We start from the raw sequence: 20,342 nt of genomic DNA, 5'->3' as shown, positions 1-20,342 counted from the left end.
TCTATATGTCTGTCTTTATGCCAACACCACACTCTTTTTTTTTTTTTTAATTTATTTATTTTTGGCTGCATTGGGTCTTCGTTGCTGCGTGCAGGCTTTCTCTAGTTGCTGCGAGTGGGGACTATTCTTCGTTGTGGTGCGCGGGCTTCTCATTGCGGTGGCTTCTTTTGTTGTGGAGCTCGGGCTGTAGGCACGTGGGCTTCAGTAGTTGCGGCTCACGGGCTCTAGAGCGCAGGCTCAGTAGTTGTGGCGCACGGGCTTAGTTGCTCCGCGGCATGTGGGATCTTCCCAGACCAGGGCTCAAACCCATGTCCCCTGCATTGGCAGGCGATACTTAACCACTGCACCACCAGGGAAGTCCCTGGACCATTTTTAAAGTCTATTGAATTTGTTACAATATTGCTTCTGTTTTATGTTTTGGGATTTTTTTGGCCATGAGGCATGTGGGATCTTAGCTCCCTAACCAGGGATTGAACCCACACCCACTGCATTGGAAGGCAAAGTCTTACCTACTGGACTGCCAGGGAAGTCTGGAGTTTTTCTATTTGTGCAAAAAATGTCACTGGGATTTTGATAGGGATTGCATTTAATATGTAGGTCACTTTGGGTAGTACTAACATCTTAACAATATTAAGTCTTCCAATCTATGAACATGGAATGTGTTTCTGTTTATTTGTCTTCTTTAATCTTTTTCAGTGGTGTTTTGTAATTTTTTAAAAAATTTATTTATTTTACTTATTTATTTTTGGCTGCACTGGGTCTTTGTTGCTGCACACGGGCTTTCTCTAGTTGCGGCGAGCGGGGGCTACTCTTCGTTGCGGTGCATGGGCTTCTTATTGCAGTGGCTTCTTTTGTTGCGGAGCACCGGCTCTATGCGCGCGGGCTTCAGTAGTTGTGGCACGTTGGCTCAGAAGTTGTGGATCGCAGGCTCTAGAGCACAGGCTCAGTGGTTGTGGCCCACGGGCTTAGTTGCTCCGCGGCATGTGGGATCTTCCCGGACCAAGGCTCGAACCCATGTCCCCTGCATTGGCAGGCGGATTCTTAACCACTGCGCCACCTAGGAAGCCCTGTAATTTTTATTGTACAAGTCTTTCACCTCTTTGGTTAAGTTAATTCCTAAGTATTTTCTTCTTTTTGATGCCATTACGAATGGAATTGTTTCTGAAATTTCGTTTCCAAGTTGTTTATTGTTCATGTATAGAAATGCAACTGATTTTTGTGTGTTGACTTTGTATCCTGCTACCTTGCTGAGTTGATTTATTAGTTCTAACAGCTTTTTTGTTGAGTCTTTAGGGTATTCTACATATAAGCTCACATCATCTGAAGAAACGGAGATAATTTTACTTCTTCCTTTCCAATTTGGATGCCTTTTATTTCTTTTTCTTGTGTAATTGATTTGGCTAGAACTTCCAGTACTATGCTGAACAGAAATGGTTAAAGTGGGCATCCTTGCCTTGTTTCTGATCTTACACGAAAAGCTTTCAGTCTTTCACCATTGAGTATGGTGTTGGCTATGGGTTTTTCATATATGGCTTTTACTATGTTGAGGTACATTCCTTCTATCTATTTTGTTGAGTATTTTTATCGTAAAAGGGTGTTAAGTTTTTTCAGATGCTTTTTCTGCATCAATGAGATGATCATGTGGTATTTTTTTCTTTGTTGATGTGGTGTATTATATTGATCAATTTTCATATATTTAACCATTCTTGTATTCTAGGTATAAATCCCACTTGGTAATTCATTGTATATAAACTTTTTAATATGCTGCTGAATTCTTTTTGCTAGCATTCTGTTGAGGACTTTTGCATCAGTGTTCATAAGGGATATTGGTCTGTAGTTTTCTTTTCTTGTAATGTCTTTGTCTGGCTTTGTATCATGGTTATGCTGGCCTCATGGAATGGGTTCCCTCTTCAATTTTGGAGAAGTTTGAGAAGATTTGGTATTAGTTTGTCATTAAATGTTTGGTAGAATTCACCAGCGAAGCTGTGAGGTCTAGGGCTTTTTTTGTTGTTGTTGGGAGATTTTTTGATTACTGATTCAGTCTCCTTACTAGTTATAGGTCTATTCAGATTTTTTTTTTCTAATTTATTTTGTTTGTTTATTTTTGGCTGCGTTGGGTTGTCGTTGCTGTGCACAGGCTTCCTCTAGTTTTGGTGAGCGGTGGCTACTCTTCATTGCAGTGTGCATGCTTCTCATTGCGGTGGCTTCTCTTGTTGCGGAGCATGGGCTCTAGGCACACAGGCTTCAGTAGTTGTGGCGCACGGGCTCTAGAGTGCAGGCTCAGTAGTTGTGGTGCACAGACTTAGTTGCTCCACTGCATGTGGGATCTTCCTGGACCAGGGCTTGAACCCGTGTCCCCTGCATTAGCAGGCAGATTCTTAACTACTGCGCCACCAGGGAAGCCCAAGTCCTCTGTTTCTTTACTTATCTTCTGTCCTCTTGTTCTGTCCATTATTATGAGTGGCGTATTGAAATCTCCAGCTGTTATTGTAGAGCTGTCTGTTTCTCCCTTTAGTTCTGTCAGGTTTTACTTCATATATTTTACTGTCATTCAGTGTATAAAGGTTTATAAGTTTTAAATCTTCTAGTGTATATAATGTTCTTTGTCTCTTGTAACGTTTTTTTAATTTAAAGTCTATTGTTTCTGATATTAGTATAATATCAGAGTCTGTTATAGACAGCATATAATTGGATCGTGTGTTTTAATCCAATCTGCCAGTCTCTGTCTTTTGATTGGAGAGTTTAACTCATTTATATTTAAAGCAATTACTGATAAGGAGAGACTTCTGTCATTGTACTATTTGGTTTCTGTACGCCCTGTAGTTTTTTGTTGCTTATTTCCTGCATTACTGTCTTCTGTGTTTAGTTGGGTTTTTATGGTGAAATGTTTAAGTTCCTTTTGCATTTCCTTTTGTGTATATTCTATAGATATTTTCTTTGTGGTTACCATAGGGATTACATTTAACATCCCAATGTTATAACACTATAATTTGAATTTATGCCGGCTTAACTTCAATAGCATACAAAAACTCTTCTCCTTTACAGCTCCACCACACCCATTTTGGTTGTTGATCACAAGATTACATCTTTATACATTGTGTGCCCCTAGTTCTTTTAAACGAGTTCATGAACTAGTTCTTTTAAATGCATTAGTTTCCTAAATTATGCAGAAAAAGAGATTTGGAGTTACAAACCAAAGTTACAGTAATAGTGGCTTTTACACTTTGCTTTTAAATGTATTGCTGTCTTAAATCATGTGGAAAAAACCAGAAGGTGCAGTTACAAACCATTGTTACAATAGTACTAGCTTTTATAATTCTCCATGTACTTACCCTTATTAAAGTCTTTATTTCTCCATACAGCTAGAAATTACTGTCTAGTGTCTTCATTTCACCCTGCCGGACGCACTTGAGCTTTTCTTTCAGGGCAGGTCTAGTGGTCACGTACTCCCTCAGCTTTTGTTTATCTGGGAATGTCTTGATTTCTCCCTCACGTTTTTTTTTTTTTTTTTTTTTGCAATACGCGGGCCTCTCACTGTTGTGGCCTCTCCCGTTGCGGAGCACAGGCTCGGGACGCGCAGGCTCAGCGGCCATGGCTCACGGGCACAGCCGCTCCGCGGCATGTGGGCTCTTCTCGGACCAGGGCACGAACCCGTGTCCCCTGCCTCGGCAGGCGGACTCTCAACCACTGTGCCACCAGGGAAGCCCCTCTCCCTCACTTTTGAAAGACAGTTTTACCAGATACAGGCATACCTTAGAGATATTGTGGTTTTAAGTGTGCAGTAGCATTATGTCTAAAAATATATATGTACATACCTTGATTTAAAAATACTTTATTGCTAAAAAATGCTAACCGTCACCCAGGCCTTCAGCAAGTCATAATACTTTTACAATAGTAAAATCAGAGATCACTGATCACAGATCACTGTAACAAATATAATAATGAAAAAACTTGAAATATTTTGAGAATTATCAAAGTGTGACACAGACTTGAAGTGAGCAAATGCTGTTGGAAAAATGGTGCCAGCAGACTTGCTTGATACAGGGTTGCCACAGATCTTCAATTTGTAAAAAACACCATCTGTGAAGTGCAGTAAAACAAGGTATGCCTGTGTAGGAGTCTTGGTTGACAGCTTTTTTTTCTTTTAGCGCTTTGAATATATCGGCCCACTGTCTTCAGGCCTCTAAAACTTCTGATGAGAAGTCTGCTCATAATCTTATTGAGGATCCCTCGTACGTGATGTTTTGCTTCTTTCTTTATCTTTGTCTTTTGAAAATGTGGGTCTCTTTGAGTTCCTTTTCCTTGGAGTCTAATGAACTCCTTGGATGTTTATATTAATCATTTTGGGAAGTTTTTGGCCCTTATTTCTTCAGATATTCTCTGCCCCTTTCTCTCTCTCTCTCCTGGGACTCCCACAATGTATATGTTGGTCCTTTGGTGGTGTTATGTCCAACAGCTCCCTTGGGCTCTGTTCAGTTTTCTTCAATACTTTTTCTTTCTGTTTGTTTCTCAGCCTTGATAATTTCCATTGTTCTGTCTTTCAAGTTAATTGATTTTTTCTTCTCGGTGCTCAAATCTGCCTTTGAATCCCTCTAGTAATTTTTTTTTTCATTTCACTTGTACTTTTCAGTTCCAGAATTTCTTTTTTGTTTCTTCTTAGGTTTTCTGTCTCTATTGATACTTCCATTTTATTCACATATCATTTTCTTGGTTTTCTCCACATCTTCCTTTAAAATCTCATGGAAGTCACTTCAGCCAGAACAGGAGGGGCTTACAACAATGCTGGGAGGTGCAACAACAGTGGTTGCTGCCCCTTTGTCAGCACCTCTGTGAACAGGAGCAGCAATCAGCAATCAGAACACAGATTCCCAATGTTTGGAGGGCTGAGTCCTTTTTGCCACCCTGGCTCCTGCAAGCTGTGTGCAGGCTGCTCCAGGAACATTTGCACAGCTGCCTGCTATGTGGTAGGGTTGAGAATGGGTAGCTGCTACTATGCTAAGAGCTGAAATTAACAACAGTTTAGCCTCCCAGTCTTCACCTGGAAGTTACAAACCTTCAACAAACTCTAGAGTTGCAAAATAGTTACATCAGACAACTTCTACCATCTTCCCAGAATCCTCGTTGAGTATCTGCTTTTTGTTTGTTTGTTTTTGCGGTACGCGGGCCTCTCACTGCTGTGGCCTCTCCCGTTGCAGAGCACAGGCTCCAGACGCGCAGCCTCAGCGGCCATGGCTCACGGGCCCAGCCGCTCCGCAGCATGTGGGATCTTCCCGGACCGGGGCACAAACCCGTGTCCCTCTGCATCGGCAGGCGGACTCTCAACCACTGCGCCACCAGGGAAGCCTGTATCTGCTTTTTGTTTCATTGCTTTCTCCTCTTTATTTTATTCTTCCAACTTCCTTTAGGTTTTATTTGTTATTTTTCTAGCTCCATGAGATGGGTGCTGTATTAATCTGCTCAGGCTGCCATAACAAAATACTATCTACAGACTGGGCAGCTGAAGCAGCAGAATTTAATTTTCTCATAGTTCTGGAGGCTGGAAGTCCAAGGTCAGGATGTCAGCATATTTGGTTTCTGGTGAGGAATCCTTTACAGCCTTACATGCTTACATAACCTTCTCAGTACGTCCTCACATGGCCTTTCCTTGATACATGCACACACAGAGAGGTAAAGAGAGCAACAGCAAGCTCTCTGGTGTCTCTTCTTATAAGCACACCAATCCTACTGAGTCAGGGGCTCATCCTCAGGACCTCATCTAACCGTAGTTACTTCCTCAGATGTGGCCCCATGTTCAGACAGCCACACTGGGGATTAGGGCCTCAAAAGTAATTTTGGGGAGGACACAAACATTCAGTCCATAACAGATGCTGAAGCTGCATTCCACAAGTTTTGATATGTCCTGTTTTCATTATCATTCACTTCAAAATATATGGTTTTCCATTTGTGATTTCTTCTTTGACTCATCAGTTATTTATGTGTTGCCTGATTTTCAAACATTGGAAGATTTTCTGGTTCCTCTTCTGTTACTGCTTCCTAGTTTTATTCCAGTGTGGTCAGAAACCATACTCTGTGAGTTCAATTTGTGATATTTGTTGAGACCTTTATTGACTAGTTTATGGTAAATTCCATACATATTACTGCCTTCATTTTATAAAAATGTATATTCTGCAGTTGTTGGCCACAGCATTCTGTATGTGTCATTTTTTAATTGTATTCAACTATACTATCTTCCTGCTGATTTTTTTTTTAAGTCTACATGTTCTGTCAAATACCAAGAGGAGTGTGTTAAATTCTCCCCCGATAATTGTGGGTTTCTCTTTTTTCCTTTAGGTCTATCGGTTTGCATTGTATATGTATTTAGTATATGTAATTAGGATACATAGAAATTTAGAATTATCAACTAAATGATAATTGTTTTGATTATTCCATTTACTCTCTAGTTCTGCTTCTAACCAGCCTTAGTCTGTTTTTACTTATATTAAAATGGCCACATCAGCTCTCTTGTAGTGTTTGCATGATCTTTTTCCATCCTTTTACTTTCAACTTTTCTGTGTCCTCATTGAAGGTATGTTTCTCTTAAGTAGTATACACTTGTTGGCTTTTTTCCCCCCTAAATCCAGTCTAGCATTTTTTTGTTTGTTTGTTTAAAAATAATTGGAATATTTGTTCCTACTGTTTTCTCCATTTTCCCCATCTTTTCTGTGTTCATTTTTTTCTACTTTCTTTCTTTGGGATTAAAGTATTTTTTATTGTACCATTTCACTCCTAATACTCTTTTAACAGTTACCTTAGGGATTCCAACATATCCCTTTGACTCATTAGAGTCTACTTTGAATCAGTTCCTCTTAACACTTCCTGGACATTTAAATTTCCCACATATTTATACTATAGCACTCCTCATTTCTTCCTGCTTTACCACACTTCCACCTGGAATCTTTTTCCTTCTGCCCAAATAACTTCCTTTAGAGAGACGGGGTGTGGGGGGGAGAGAAAGAGGAGGGGGTGTTAGTGTATCGTCTATTAATGGATTCTCTCAAATTTTGCTTGACTTAAAATATCTTTTATTTCACTTTCATTTTTTTAAAGATATTTTCACTAAACATAGTACACTTGACCCTTGAACAACTTGGGGGTTAGGGACGCTGACCCTCCCCGCAGTGGAATATCCAGATATAACTACAGTGGGCCCTCTGTATCCACAGTTTCGCATCTGCAGAATCAGCCAACTGTGGCTTGTGTCGTACTGTAGTATGTATTAATGGGGAAAAATCTGGGTAAAAGTGGACCTGTGCAGTTCAAGCACATGTTGTTCAGAGGTCAGCTGTATTCTGAACTGGAGTTATTTTCTTTCAGCGCTTTAAAAATATCATCCCACTGCCCTCTGACTTTCATTGTTTCTGTTGGAAAATTAGCGTAATATTGCCCCTTTAAGGGCATGATTCTTTTTCTGACTACTTATAAAACCTTTTTGTTTTTGGATCCCAGCAGTTTCACTATAATGCGTCTGTGTAGTTTTCTTTATATTTATCCTTCTAAGGGTTTGTAGAGTTTATGGATTTTGTCATTTGATGTTTTTAATCAGTTTTAGAAAGTCTCAGCCACTGGGAATTCCATGGCGGTCTGGTAGCTAGGACTCTGCACCTTCACTGCCGAGGGCCCAGGTTCAATCCCTGGTCGGGAAGTAAAATCCCACAAGCCAGGCAGCGCGGCCAAAAAAAAGAAAAGGAAGAAGAAAGAAAGAAAAATTCAGCATAGGAAATCTCAGCCACTATTTCTTTTTTAAAAAAATTTTATTGGAGTATAATTGATTTACAATGTTGTGTTAGTTTCAGGGGTACACTGTTTCTTAAAATACACTGAATAGTGCAGTCTCTTTCTCCTCTCGCTCTGTGACTCCAGTTACCTGAAAGTTCTACCTTTTCACCACACCTCATATAGCTCTTACGCTCATTTTTGTGTTTTCCATTCTTTTTCCTCTCTTTAGTTGAACCTGAATAGTTTCTACTCTATTTCAGTTCCCTCATCTTCTGTTTTGCAGTTTCTAATCTGCCCCAGGATCCATCCATTGTATTTACAAATACTGTGTTTTTAGGTCCTAGAATTTCCATGTGAATTAAAAAAAAAAAATTATTCTGTAGTTTTCTAATAAAATTCTCCATCCTCTGTTTTAATGGAATATATAAATTATAATTATTTTAAAGGCCATGTCTGTTACCTCCAACTTTGTCTCTCTATAGTTTGGCAAGACAACCAAAGTACTACTACTTTTTGCCTGGTTTCTCAGAATCTAGTCCCACTCATACGTGGTTTAAGGATTCGCAGTAGCTCTGGGGAAAATTACAGGCAGAATTTCAAACCTACTTCTCTACTGTTCCCTTCTCCAGGATTTTTGACCCCTCGTGCCTTGGCCCAAATTCCAATCCCTCTCTCCTCAGTCTCTTGAAACTACCTTGGAACCCCAAGTTCAGAACCCCTAATATGGGGCTTACTGTAGTGTATTCTCCTTTTCTCTGGAATCTTGGCCTCTCAAATCTTGGCTGCCTGGTTGCTCTCCAATGCCTTCTTTCTTTTGCATATTTTCCTGCTTTTATAGCTAGCTGTTCTAGGCAGACGATTAGACAGTGCTTGTTACTTGGCCATAGCTATAGACATGTAAAATGTATATATGTTTTAGATCAAGATGTAGTTTTATGTTTTCCCTTTTTTTAAACTTAGCATTATATCTTGGGCATTTCTTCCTATCAGTTAAAAAGTTCTTCAAAATCCTCACTTTTTTTTTTTTGATATTTATTTATTTGGTTGCATGGGGTCTTAGTTGCAGCAAGCAGGCTCCTTAGTTGCGGCTCACAGACTCCTTAGTTGCAGCACGTGGGCTCCTTAGTTGTGGCGGGTGGGCTCCTTAGTTGCAGCTCCGGAGCTCCTTAGTTGCGTCTTTCAGGCACCTTAGTGGTGGCACACGGACTCTTTAGTTGTGGCATACATGTGGGATCTAATTCTCTGACCAGGGATTGAACGTGGGCCCCCTGCATTGGGAGTGCAGAGTCTTATCCACTGTGCCACCAGGGAAGTCCCCAAAATCCTCACTTTTAATTATTGCGTATTATTATGTAATGTGGCTGTAACATCGTATATTTAATCATTCCCTGTTGTTGTATATTTATTTTGTTTAAAAGCTTTTACTGTAATAACTTTGCTTCAGTGAACATCTTTTTACATAGCCAGAGATGCAGCCAAGGTAGAATTACTGTGACAAAAGAATGTGAATAGTTTAAAGTATGTATTGCCAAAATGCTTCATGAGTAGGAGGTGCAATTGTATATTTTTATTAACATCATCAACAAAAAGAATTAAAATTTTTGGATTACCCTTTTAATGATCCTTTTCTTTTTATGACAATAGTATGTGTTAATTATAATAATATTTAGAAAACACAGATAAGTGATGCTAAAGCAATGTTATCCATAATCTTACCACCTAGAGTCAGACCGTGATCAGCAACATGTGACACGCTCATTGCCAGTCTTGTGTGTATGGAATCGTGCTGTACATGCTGTTTTTCACCAGGAGTATCTTGAACCTCGTAGGATGTTATATATTTCTTCTACAGTGATTTTCAGATTATTTCAGATAGTTGCAAAGCAGTTCATTCTTTTTGTTTTCTTTTTCTGTTTTTTATTCTTCATCTTCCAGACCTCTTCCTGTGCCAAAACCGCCACCTGGGGAGCAGTGTGAAAGTGAGGAGGACACAGAGTATATGACTCCTTCCTCTAGGCCTGTGGGACTTCAAAAGCCAGAAGTGAAGTGGCCTCTGGAGACAACCCAGAGTTCACGGTAGGTTCACAACGATCCTATTTGGGAATTCAGTTGACACCAACTCACCTGTTTGGCTTGCTGCCTGCACATAGCATTACCCAGCCAGAAATGAAGCAGAAAGATGTGTGTAACCTCTAACGTTTTAAGCCTCTTGCAGCTGTAAGCAATTCCACTTAATGTTTCTTCAACATCACAGTAATTTCAAAAACATACACAGCTACTACTAGTAACAAGAGTCAATCTTTTGATATTTACTAGTGATACTGGTAAGAGGAGAATGGAGATTCTTGATAGAATCAGGGTCTAGAGAAGTTGTGAATAGGAATATCTTAATAAGTTTGCAGATAACAGAGTTCTGTTTCTGAAGATCATTGTGCCACTTTCCTTCTGGTCCAGAGCCTGTGATTGTAACCAGCAGATCGATAGTTGTACATACGAAGCAATGTATAATATTCAGTCCCAGGCGGCACCGTCTGTCACAGAGAGCGGCACCTTTGGTGAGTAGTCGTTCTGCTACTTTAACAATCATCGATGTGCCGGAAGAACGAGCCTGTAATGTTTGGCCAATGAGAACTTGACCTACGCGGAATATTCGTAAATAATTTTCTTTGCAAAATACCTTTGATCTATGGCAGTAAAACCACCTCCTCTGTTTTATTTCCCATTTACACAGCTAGTTCCTTTTGTGTTTTTCATCCTTCTAGGGCCTGGAGGCCTTTGTGTTATATGGCCTGGATCGGCAGTGCTGACAGCTAGCTCCCTCTTATTCCCATTGCTTTTCAACACTGATGAAATTCTTGTGTGTGTGGGTGGTGAATACTCAATTCCCATACTAACTAGCTTACCAAGTTGAAAGTTCAAGAAGGCAGTGCACACAACAGGGCCCTTTGGCTGATCCTCCAAGGTGAACTGCAGAGGACAATGTTGAACGAATGCTATAAAGTGGTGCTTGAGTCTTGGACATCAGTGACTGTTAACCTTGGCAAGGGTAGCTTTTGACATGTTCAGAAAAGTAGAGCTGCAGGATTGGTGCAGATCTTATTTTCCCTGTTTCTTTTATCTCTACGCACAGGGCCACACGGTGTTTGGCCCCTAGTGGTTATTCGGTAACCATTTGATTCTGTATATGTTTGAATGAACGGATGCCCCCGTACTGAAATGTTAGAAGGTGAAGTACGTTGGAAAAAGAAGATAACTGCACAAACTGTTCTCTAGGTGAAGGGAATTTGGCTGCAGCCCATACCAACACTGGCCCTGAGGAATCAGAAAATGAAGACGACGGGTACGATGTCCCCAAGCCACCTGTGCCCGCAGTGCTGGCCCGCCGCACGCTCTCTGACATCTCCAACGCCAGCTCCTCTTTCGGCTGGCTGTCTCTGGAAGGTGATCCCACAACGAGTGAGTCTCCAGGCTACCTTGGGTTTGTCCTGAAATGCTGTATGCCTTCTTATTTATACTGAAACAGAGATGACTGCCTGGTGACAGTAAGTCAGTGGCTGGAAGGAGTGGACTGAAGTGGGAGGAAAGCTGGTCCTGGGTCCCAAATTAGGAAGTTAAACTGTATTCAGGCCCTTGAGGATTTTGCCAGACTTAGAAATGAGGTTGTTCCTTAAACCCTGGCTCTTCCTGTGCTGGGGGTAAGTATTAATAGGATTTCTGGCTCTTTTGAGCGTGCATGATGACAGTAGTAATTCATTTTGATGGTTCAGACCACACTTCTGGGCGCTGTCCCTGTCCCATTGGAAAGGAGGTGTGCCAGCTCTGGAAAGCACACTGAGTAGGCCTGGAGCCAGCCCGCATTTGGGCCTTGACTGTTAAGGACTGTCCTTCTTGCACCTGTGGCCGCCTGGGAGGGCAGCAGCCAGAGTTGCTGTCACTTTAGAAATGGAAGACAGCCTTCAGGACAGCTGGTGAAAAGGATACATGGCATCCAGTTGCCCAAACAGGCGGTGATCCCCACCCACCCAACCTTGTTTAATGCTTCTTCGCTGCAACCTAGGCTTATTTCTGTTTCCTTATTTGTATAGGGAGAAGTTCAGTGTCTTCTCTGGCCCCTCAGAAGTGTTTTTTAACTAATTCAGGCAGTGATGTGTGTGAAAACTTGGTGCTCAGTGTAAAGCGTGGTGCAGGTGCAGGTGTGCTGTGTGGAGGGCAGCGTGGTCTCTGTCGGTAGGACAGGCGCGTGGTGTCTTTAGAAGGTTGTTGTGCTGCGAGGGGAGGAGGCTGTAGACAGAAGCCCTTGAAACTGTAAAACCCCGCCTTGTGACCGCACGTGTACCTGACGGACAGTAGGTCCATAATCTCTCGTATTAGCACGTTGTTATCGGATGAGGATTCCCGCCCCGCCCCGAGTTGCAAACATTGTCTTTCCTATTTCTTCCAGACTTCACTGAGGGTTCCCAAGTTCCTGAGAGGCCACCCAAACCGTTCCCTCGGAGAATCAACTCTGAACGAAAAGCAGGTAGCTGTCAGCAAAGCACCGCCGCCACCTCACTGCAGCTCTCCAGTGAGATTGAGAGCCTCATGAGTCAGGGATACTCCTACCAGGACATTCAGAAAGCTCTGGTCATTGCCCACAACAATATTGAAATGGCCAAAAACATCCTCCGGGAATTTGTTTCTATTTCTTCTCCTGCCCACGTAGCCACCTAGCACACCCACTCCGTGCCGCAGCTTACAGGACCGAGGAGCCGGGAGCTCTTGCTCGAGTAGCACCTAAAAGGGCAGAGAGGTTCCTTTGGAGACTTCGCAATGAGGTCTTGCCCTGTGTGGGATATCACATCTGTGGTTCCAAGATTTCAAAGCAGTGGAATGAGAATGGAGCAGCTAGGATGTTTTATTATCTTACTTGTTTTGAGAGTGCATTTGAAGGTGTCCTTCAGTCCCTCCCCACTTGGAGAGAGTGTGGATTTTTATTAAGTGGAAGCCTACCTGGGGAACGGTCCAGAAGGCAGTAGGAGAAGCGCTGTGCGGTAAATCCTAATTGAGGACTTAAGACTTTCTTAGGTTAGGGATGTGCTTGTGTGCGTCTTGTGTGTCTGTCTGTCTGTGGTTGTGTGTGTCCTGTGATTATAAGATTTACCTGCTGTGTGTGTTAATCCCAGGCAGGGAATTAGCACAAGAGGTTTAAGAAGGAATCTTAAAGACTGCCGTCAACTGTGGTTTTATACCCAACCCCAGTGTGTATTACAACTCCAACACTCCCCTTTGGCTTGGATTATAATGTGCATAGCTGAAGTCTTGTATTTTTAAAACACCCTCCCTCTGTCCTTTCCTCAGTCTCCTCCCCCCTCCTCCTCCTTGGTGTCTTGTCGTTGGCAGTGGGCTTGCTATGACCAGCCTTACTGAAGCCGAGCAGCTTATAGGATGTTCTTTATTGTGTGTGATGGTGTTGATTTGTTTGGTAGACAGGTGGGAAAAAAGTACTGTTGCTCTATCATTATGGTCCTGTTTGATACTCGCAGCGAACACTGGTCACTCCAAAGCACTGTTTCTATAGGAACATTGAGTCTGTTTTGAAAAAGGTGTTTTAGTTATCCTAATTACATAGTGACTGATTTGAGATAGAGGCCTTCAGATACATTCCACGCCCTCCCCAGAAAATAGTCTGTGGGAGTCAGTTGCCTTGGTGCCAGGTGTGTGTTCTAATGTAGGTCACGAGGTTTTCTACTTAATGGGAAGGGAAAACATTTGTTTCCAGCATGGCTTTCTGGCCCAAATACCATGAAGCTCTTAGGAAGCTCCATTCACATGCTCTTTACCTTGTTGTACTTAAAATGCACAAAACAGACAATAAAGATTTATCTCTTCAGTTTTTCTTCCCAGTGAATTTCAGCTTATGTGGGTGTCTCCCTGTGCATATGAGCCAGGTTGTAGTTTCAGAGACGATTTTTTTCTTTGCCCTTTAGGGAATGGGGGGAATACCACCCATGGTAGCACAGCATTCTGCTGATAATCAGCACCAACCCTACCGTGGTGCCACCCTTGCTTTTCTCTTGTGCCTATGGCTTTGGGAATGTAACATGTCCTTCTTCCTTTCCTTCCCCTTTCTTCTTCACGTTAGGTCCTACGTACTCTTTAGTGACTGCATTCCCCACAGTAATTAGACGTCACTGGGTGTAATAAATGACTTTACTGCGGACAGACAACATGTGAAAAGCCCTGTGGCTTGTGCCATCGCCAGTTTGTAAAGAAGACTCAGAGTCTTGTGTGGGGCACCGTTGGTACGTTCCTGCAGATACTGCCAAGGCACCACTTGAGTTCAGTTAGTTCTCCGGCCAGGGCCTCTTACTGACTTCCCTATAGCAGTGTGTAACCTTCCTCCTTGTCAGAAGCAAGCCTGCACTTTGATAAATCTACCTTCCTCACAATCTAAATCATGGTTTTGTCGTGAGATCCAAAGAGAAATGACTCTCCTTACACCTGTTTTCTTTCCCATCTTGTCATCTTTGGACCTAAAACTTTATCTAACTCTTCTCTTGGCTTTCAGCTACTCCTAGGTCTTTTGATTTTTCTCCTCTTGCCTCAGAGCCATTTATGTTCCCAGAGGAGATAGTTCAGGGCTTTTTGCTGACTTGCTGTGGTTACCCAGTGTCTCCTCTACGTGGCAGAAAATAATACAGCCCCCAACAGGTGCAGGAGGGCCTGAATCGCGATGGAGAGGGCAGAGGAAAGCGGCAGAGAGAAGGAAACAGTAACTAGCATCTCCTTCTCAGAGCCAGCGTAGTGTCTCACTTGTGGTAGCGTTCAGTCTTGCGCCTTGTTGAGATGTTGAAGGCCTAGACGGAGAGCTAGAGAAAATGGCAGCAGTCTGCGTACCTCTCCACACTGGAATTTTTCCTTGTCTGTAGATACTGCCCATAGTCTGAAGATCTATCAAGAGAACAAAGCACTGGTTCTGCATATCTGTTGCCTTTTCAGAGTGCATCCCAAATCTTCTTTGAAGGTTATGTCCTCACTTACATAGGCTAAAGGCAGGTTCATCCTTGCTTTTCATAACTGGATACGCTTGAGGCTCGTCAGGTCAGCCCCCAAGCTAGGTGCCAGATCCCTGTGTTGAACGTGGGGATCCAGGTTGAACTAGGTGTGCACCATTGCATGGCTTGGTTCTTAGCTTATCGGCCATGTATCTGCAGGTGTTCAGGGTCTTAGACCATTCTGTGAGGGGTTTTCTCTTTGGATGCTCTGAGGTCACACCTGGGTCCATGCCTGAGATTGCCAGGTGAGGCTCAGGAAAGTTTTTGCGTGGCTTTTGTGTTGAGGATATTTCCAAAACTTTAACTTCTTGAATTTTCCTTTGACTAAGGCACCAATAACCCATTCTTCGTCCTCCATTTGTATGGCAATTTTTAATTCTTTGGCTCTGCTGTGATTTTAACTAAAATTGACCTTTCACAAGTGGGCTTTGAATCTCGCCATTTTCGGCAAACACATCCCCTTTCCCGCTCTTAATTACAAATGGTTCCTCCTCTGTTACCTGTCAGGTAAGTAAGGTAAAAACCACTTTGACGTCTTCCTTTTTCTCAAGTGCACTAGGCTGTTCTGTCCAACCTGGCCTTCTGCTTCCCCATGTCTCCCTGGGTTGCTTTACGCAGCCGGCCTTGTTGCTGGGTGCCTGCTTTGCAGTACTTAACCAGCTGCACTCGCTGTACTCCTTCCATTAAAGTCAGGAGTTATCAGAGTGGAAAAACCCTGTGGGCTCAATGATATACCTCTCTTTAGGTAAATAATAGATTAGGCAGTTTATCGTCTCAGCATTTGTGTGTTAATATTTATATAAATAGTGATATGTATCTGTGGATGGCCATTCTCTTCCACTAGCTCTCTCTGTCCCCCAGTGTCACTCTACATATTCTGCCATTCTTCTGTTCTTTGGCTTCCTATACAGACTCTCAACACCAGGACCCAGGGTGTGGGATGGTACTATTAGTATCATTTAGCTGTTTTGTGGATTTCAAAAAAAAAATTGGGGGGTTGCTGTTCCTCACACTTAAAATATTTATTTCCTCTATAGAAAGGTAAAATATATTTTATGGTCCAGTCAGCAATCTTACACATGAATTTTTGTATATTTGCTTGCAAAATAGGGACCAGCTATATGTTCTCTTTAACAAGATGTAGACCTTTTTGTGTGTGATCAGCCATGGTGTTAGTGCAGAATATTCTCCTACCTCACATCATGAAAGGCGGAGGGATATAGGCCCTCTTCCCAAACTGTAAGTCCCCCTTCTTGCTGTTGGCCTTCTGACTCTGCAGTGACCACTGCCCATGGAATAATGGTGTTCTGACTATTGGCTTGGCTCTAACATTGTGTTTGTTCATTCAGCAGGTGTTTGTGAGTGATTACCATGAGCCCGAAGTGTCCGCTCTGTGTTCTCCCCTGCCACCATATGGCGGTTTACTGATGTTGAGCGGTTGTACTTGGCCTGTCTAGCATGTGCATTTGGCCCTGAAAGAGCCGTTCCCAATAACATTGTGCAGGTTGCATTCACAGCTCTTTTATGTAGACGTTTCCTTATAGAGCTGTCCTGGTTAAAAATCAGTTCAAGACGCTCCCATTAGCCCCTATTGTCTTCCCATAGCTTTGACAATGTCTGGGAGATTCCTCCATGTAAATCTCATGGACACCCACCATTTTTATGTGTTTAAGTAGAATCTGTTTGGTGGTGGGTTGGTATGTCGGCTCAGAGTTGCACAATAGGGCAGTTAAATGTTTAAGTAAAGCATCTGCCTACAGACCCCTTTCCACTCTAGTGCCTTCCTTGATCTTTTTACTGAGCTGCCTATACCTCTGATCCCCTTTATAAGGAAGTTTTCTTATCACCCCTCTGGGACCTCTCACCATCTCCCATTCTATATGGAACTTGTTTTCCAGTCCTTCAACAACCTTTCAGCTGATCCTGTGTCTTAGAAGGGCTGAAGGTGTGCGAGAGGGATGGGCACCTGTTTCTGGGTCCTAATCTTCAGCCAGTTGTTTGGTCTCCCAAGAGCCAGGCAATAGCACAGGTTGACCTCAGTCAGTTCTCAAAAACGTCAGCCTGTGTCTCTAGGGGCACGGAGCTTAGAGACCGTAGAACTTAGTATGAAAGTCAACACGTTATTATCCTCCTAGACTTTCAGGCCCTAGAAATTCTATCTAAAGTATTCTCAGTTGGCATAAAGCATTACTATTTCTACTTCGATCTCAGTCTACATCAGCAGTCTCTCTTTAGAAATGCGTGTAGCCATTTAATGCATGGAGATGGATGCATAGTGGTAGAAGGTCAGGGCTGTATCTTTGACCGTCCTGTTGAGCAGTCCTTTGGATGCAAGAAGCAGAAGGATTAAAGCAGAGGAAAGGAAGGAATCATAAGGATGCAGGGTATTTCCCAGAACCCAGGATAAGCGGTACAGTTGATTCTGCGTGGAGCTGAGAAACTTTGCAGCTAGTCCTTTCTCCTGCTCGTCGGTCTGTCGGTATGCATGGCCCCAACATAGGCACCCCAGTCCTCACGACCCCCAGCTCACCATTAAATGGGATCACCGTTTTAACAGAGTCCCAGTGCCTCTTGGTTCATATTCTCAAGAAAGACGATGATCAGCCCAGCACATTGATCAGGTATCGACCCCCGACTTTGCCACACAGGGCAGAAGCGGCCTGCCCCTTCAGATGGGAGGTAGGGGCAGGGGGAGGTTCTCAGGGAGGAGGGGATAGATACCCTAAAATACTTTACTCTAGTAGTAAAACTTACCATACTGCTCTTTTGAGAGTGGAAAGGCAGGCATGGGACTATGTCTGGGACTTGGAGGAAATGCTTAGGTTAAAGTTAATTTAGGTTACTGTCTTCTTTGTTGCTTTATTTCCAGTTTTTCTTCCCTTTATGAGTCTTGGCATCCAAGATTTCTTACCTCCCTCTTTAGGACCAGTTTCTCCTGTTCTGGAGCTAATCTTTTCTTAGGTGACATTTCTTAGCCTTCATTCAGTCTCAGGTTTCTAGCCTTCTTTGATTTCATTTAGAGAGCAGATCACAAATCCAATGTAGCCCCTACCCATGGACTTCTGGGCTCTCTTCAGGTCTTAGTGCTGAGAACATACTCATTCTATGGGCCCGTGGCCTGCCTCCCTCCAAGCCCTCCTCCCCACCCTTTTATCTGGTCTTTCCTCTATGAGGGGAGCTCTGCGGTAATATTCTTAGGCAGGCCTTCCGAGGTACCTCAGAAACTACTTTGCCAGTAAGAATTTATAAAGTTGGGACAGTTGCCAGGATATAAATTAGGTATAGATTCCAATTTAGAGAGACTTTTTACTGAGAGCTCTTTAGACAGGATGCATTTGTCCTCCCTGTCCAGTTGCTTCCTTTGTCGTCCTATAGTAAAGCCTTTATTTTTTGGTTTTTTAAAACTGTGCTTCTGCTTGCCTGAATCTTTTGATCTTATTTATCTCATCCGGGAGCCTGTCCTGTGTTATTAAGGCATTTCATAGTCACTTATAACTTTTTTAAACTACTGGAGTCATTTGATGTACACGGAAGTAACCTAATAATCCAAAGATATACACTGAGGCCCGTGATGAAGGCTGGGGCCTGTGTGTTTGAAATTCCCTTCTAGGCGCCAGAATTAAGGGGCAGAGGGATAGCAGTGCCACTCGCCTTCACAGAGTTCTAGGAAATCTGGGCTGGTTTCAGAGGCGAGCCCCAGTTTTTCTTGGTTCCAGAAAGTAGCCTGGGAGTAAGCGGGGGAAATCGGGGTGGGGAGAGCGAGGCCTGCCTGGAGGCTTACTCGCAGTTGGCTGGAGAGCATGGTGCCAGAGGGCCAGCTGTTGACTAACAGACTAACAACTGTTTGGAGATCTCGCTGCCTCTTCCCTTGTTCAGTGCTTGAGAGGAATGTGACTGACCGCTCCCTGTGTTTGTAGAGAGCAGAGGCTGGAAGCGAACCTCGGGCCTCCTACTGGTTTGGCAGTGGAACAAATCAGAGTTCTGACTGCCCAGCCCCACGTTCTTATTCAGTCCCCAAAATGAATGTGTGAGGCGCTCTCCCGCAGTTCTCCTTCTGCCCCTGGGCCGGTTTGGGAGGCCAGAGGAGTACTGCTCCGTACGTGCGCTCTGAGCCTCCTCAGGCCTTGCGCTGCCTCCATGCTGAAGCCCTGAAGTGGGGTGTGCAGTGTGCCCACGCCCGGCAGTCTGGCATGGGTGCTGATGTGCCCTTTGTGTCAGTTCCCTCCGCCCTGTCTACCTCTGACCCTGTCCTGGGTGAGGGTGGCCAGGCTTAGGGCTGTCTGGAAACTGGAGAGGCAGAGAACTACTTACAAGTCTGTAGACCACATGTTTTCTCTTCCTTGGCTTGTTCCTTCTGCTGTCTGGGTGAGTGAGCCATGCCCATGAGAGTGGATACCTCCTCTCCTGACCTGCCCTTCTCAGCACTGTTTTAGTGTCTTGGCCTTGACCTCCTGCTGAAACGTGTGGTAGGGGTGTGGCAGCTATGAGGTACCTCCTACATCTGCTTTCTGGCTGTGGTGACTTGGGATTTTTAACCTTATATATCTTTTTTTTTCCTTTATTCAAAACAAAACAATTTTTAGCACACTGAAAAAAAAAAAAAAAAAAAGCCAAATATTTTGTGCCTTTCTAAGGCAGCACCGTATCCCAGGCTGCATTTTAGGACTTAATATGGAAATCCCAGAGTCTTAGCTCCTCTACCTTGAGTGGCATTAGGGGAGAGGAAGTGCGCCGTGTGCCTGGGGAGGTGGCCCCCAGGTGCAGCGTGTCCGCGGTCCCTTCTCCCTGCCACGGTGCTTAGCTGGAAGAAATGAGCATTGTATCCCAGGATCATTTGGTTGGTTCCAGTCAGAATCTCAGTTATCAGGTTGAATGTTCTGTGTTCAGCAGGAAGAGACAGAACGTTCCATGATTTCCAGGCATCCTCTGGACCATTTCAGGTGACCCAGCCTCCTGATCCTATTAATGACCCAACTTCATGGAACAGTGTAGGGTGGACCCTCCCGAAAAGGGGAGGTTGTTTGGTTGTTCGTTTTGTCTTGTCTTTTTGCTGGGTCCTGAACTGGCCTAGACCTCCTGCCTGTCCCTTAGACTTGGCTTTCCTTTCATTTGAAAACTTCAGACATAGAGCATTAAGCAACTAGTGCCCTCTGCAGGGGCGAGTTTTCCCCTGGGAAGGGCAGCAAGGACCACGTACCGGAACAGAAGCCTGTCCTCAGTATTGTGGCCACTGTAGGTTTCGACCAAAAAAAAAAAAGTTTTGTGTATGATGACATTTTACTTATCTCTTTTCCTTTTCTCACTTCTTCCCTGCCTTTAACTAATAAAGAATTGGGAGATAGAAACAATTCTTTTCAAAGTCCTCCTTATTCAGGATTTTGACATTCTTGGCCTGGGTGGGGCTGGAGAGAACTTGATACTTTTCTCCAGAATGAAGAGTCCCATTTGTATATCAGTGTTAAAAATAAAACAAAATGAAAACTTAGATGAGATTTTTTGTGGACTATTTTAAAAATGTGTCATTAATATAAAAAAATTATATTAGCAGTATTT

At 43.3% G+C, this 20,342-nt stretch overlaps 1 protein-coding gene across 1 annotated transcript in view; it reads left to right on the top strand.

The window, feature by feature from the left end:
• The window catches only part of CBL (Cbl proto-oncogene), a 79,829-nt gene extending 67,364 nt beyond the window's left edge, over window positions 1-12,465 (top strand). Inside the window, exons 13-16 of the mRNA XM_065881323.1 lie at window positions 9,691-9,831; window positions 10,210-10,310; window positions 11,029-11,211; window positions 12,197-12,465. Of these exons, the coding sequence (XP_065737395.1) occupies window positions 9,691-9,831; window positions 10,210-10,310; window positions 11,029-11,211; window positions 12,197-12,465 (694 nt within the window). The remainder of the gene's footprint in view (window positions 1-9,690; window positions 9,832-10,209; window positions 10,311-11,028; window positions 11,212-12,196) is intronic.
• The last annotated feature ends 7,877 nt before the right edge of the window (window positions 12,466-20,342 follow it).

The sequence above is a fragment of the Phocoena phocoena genome, chromosome 8 (genome assembly GCF_963924675.1).
Source record: "Phocoena phocoena chromosome 8, mPhoPho1.1, whole genome shotgun sequence".
Classification (NCBI taxonomy): domain Eukaryota; kingdom Metazoa; phylum Chordata; class Mammalia; order Artiodactyla; family Phocoenidae; genus Phocoena; species Phocoena phocoena.
Note: the sequence above shows the minus strand (reverse complement) of the source record. Positions and strands in the feature narration are given on the sequence as shown.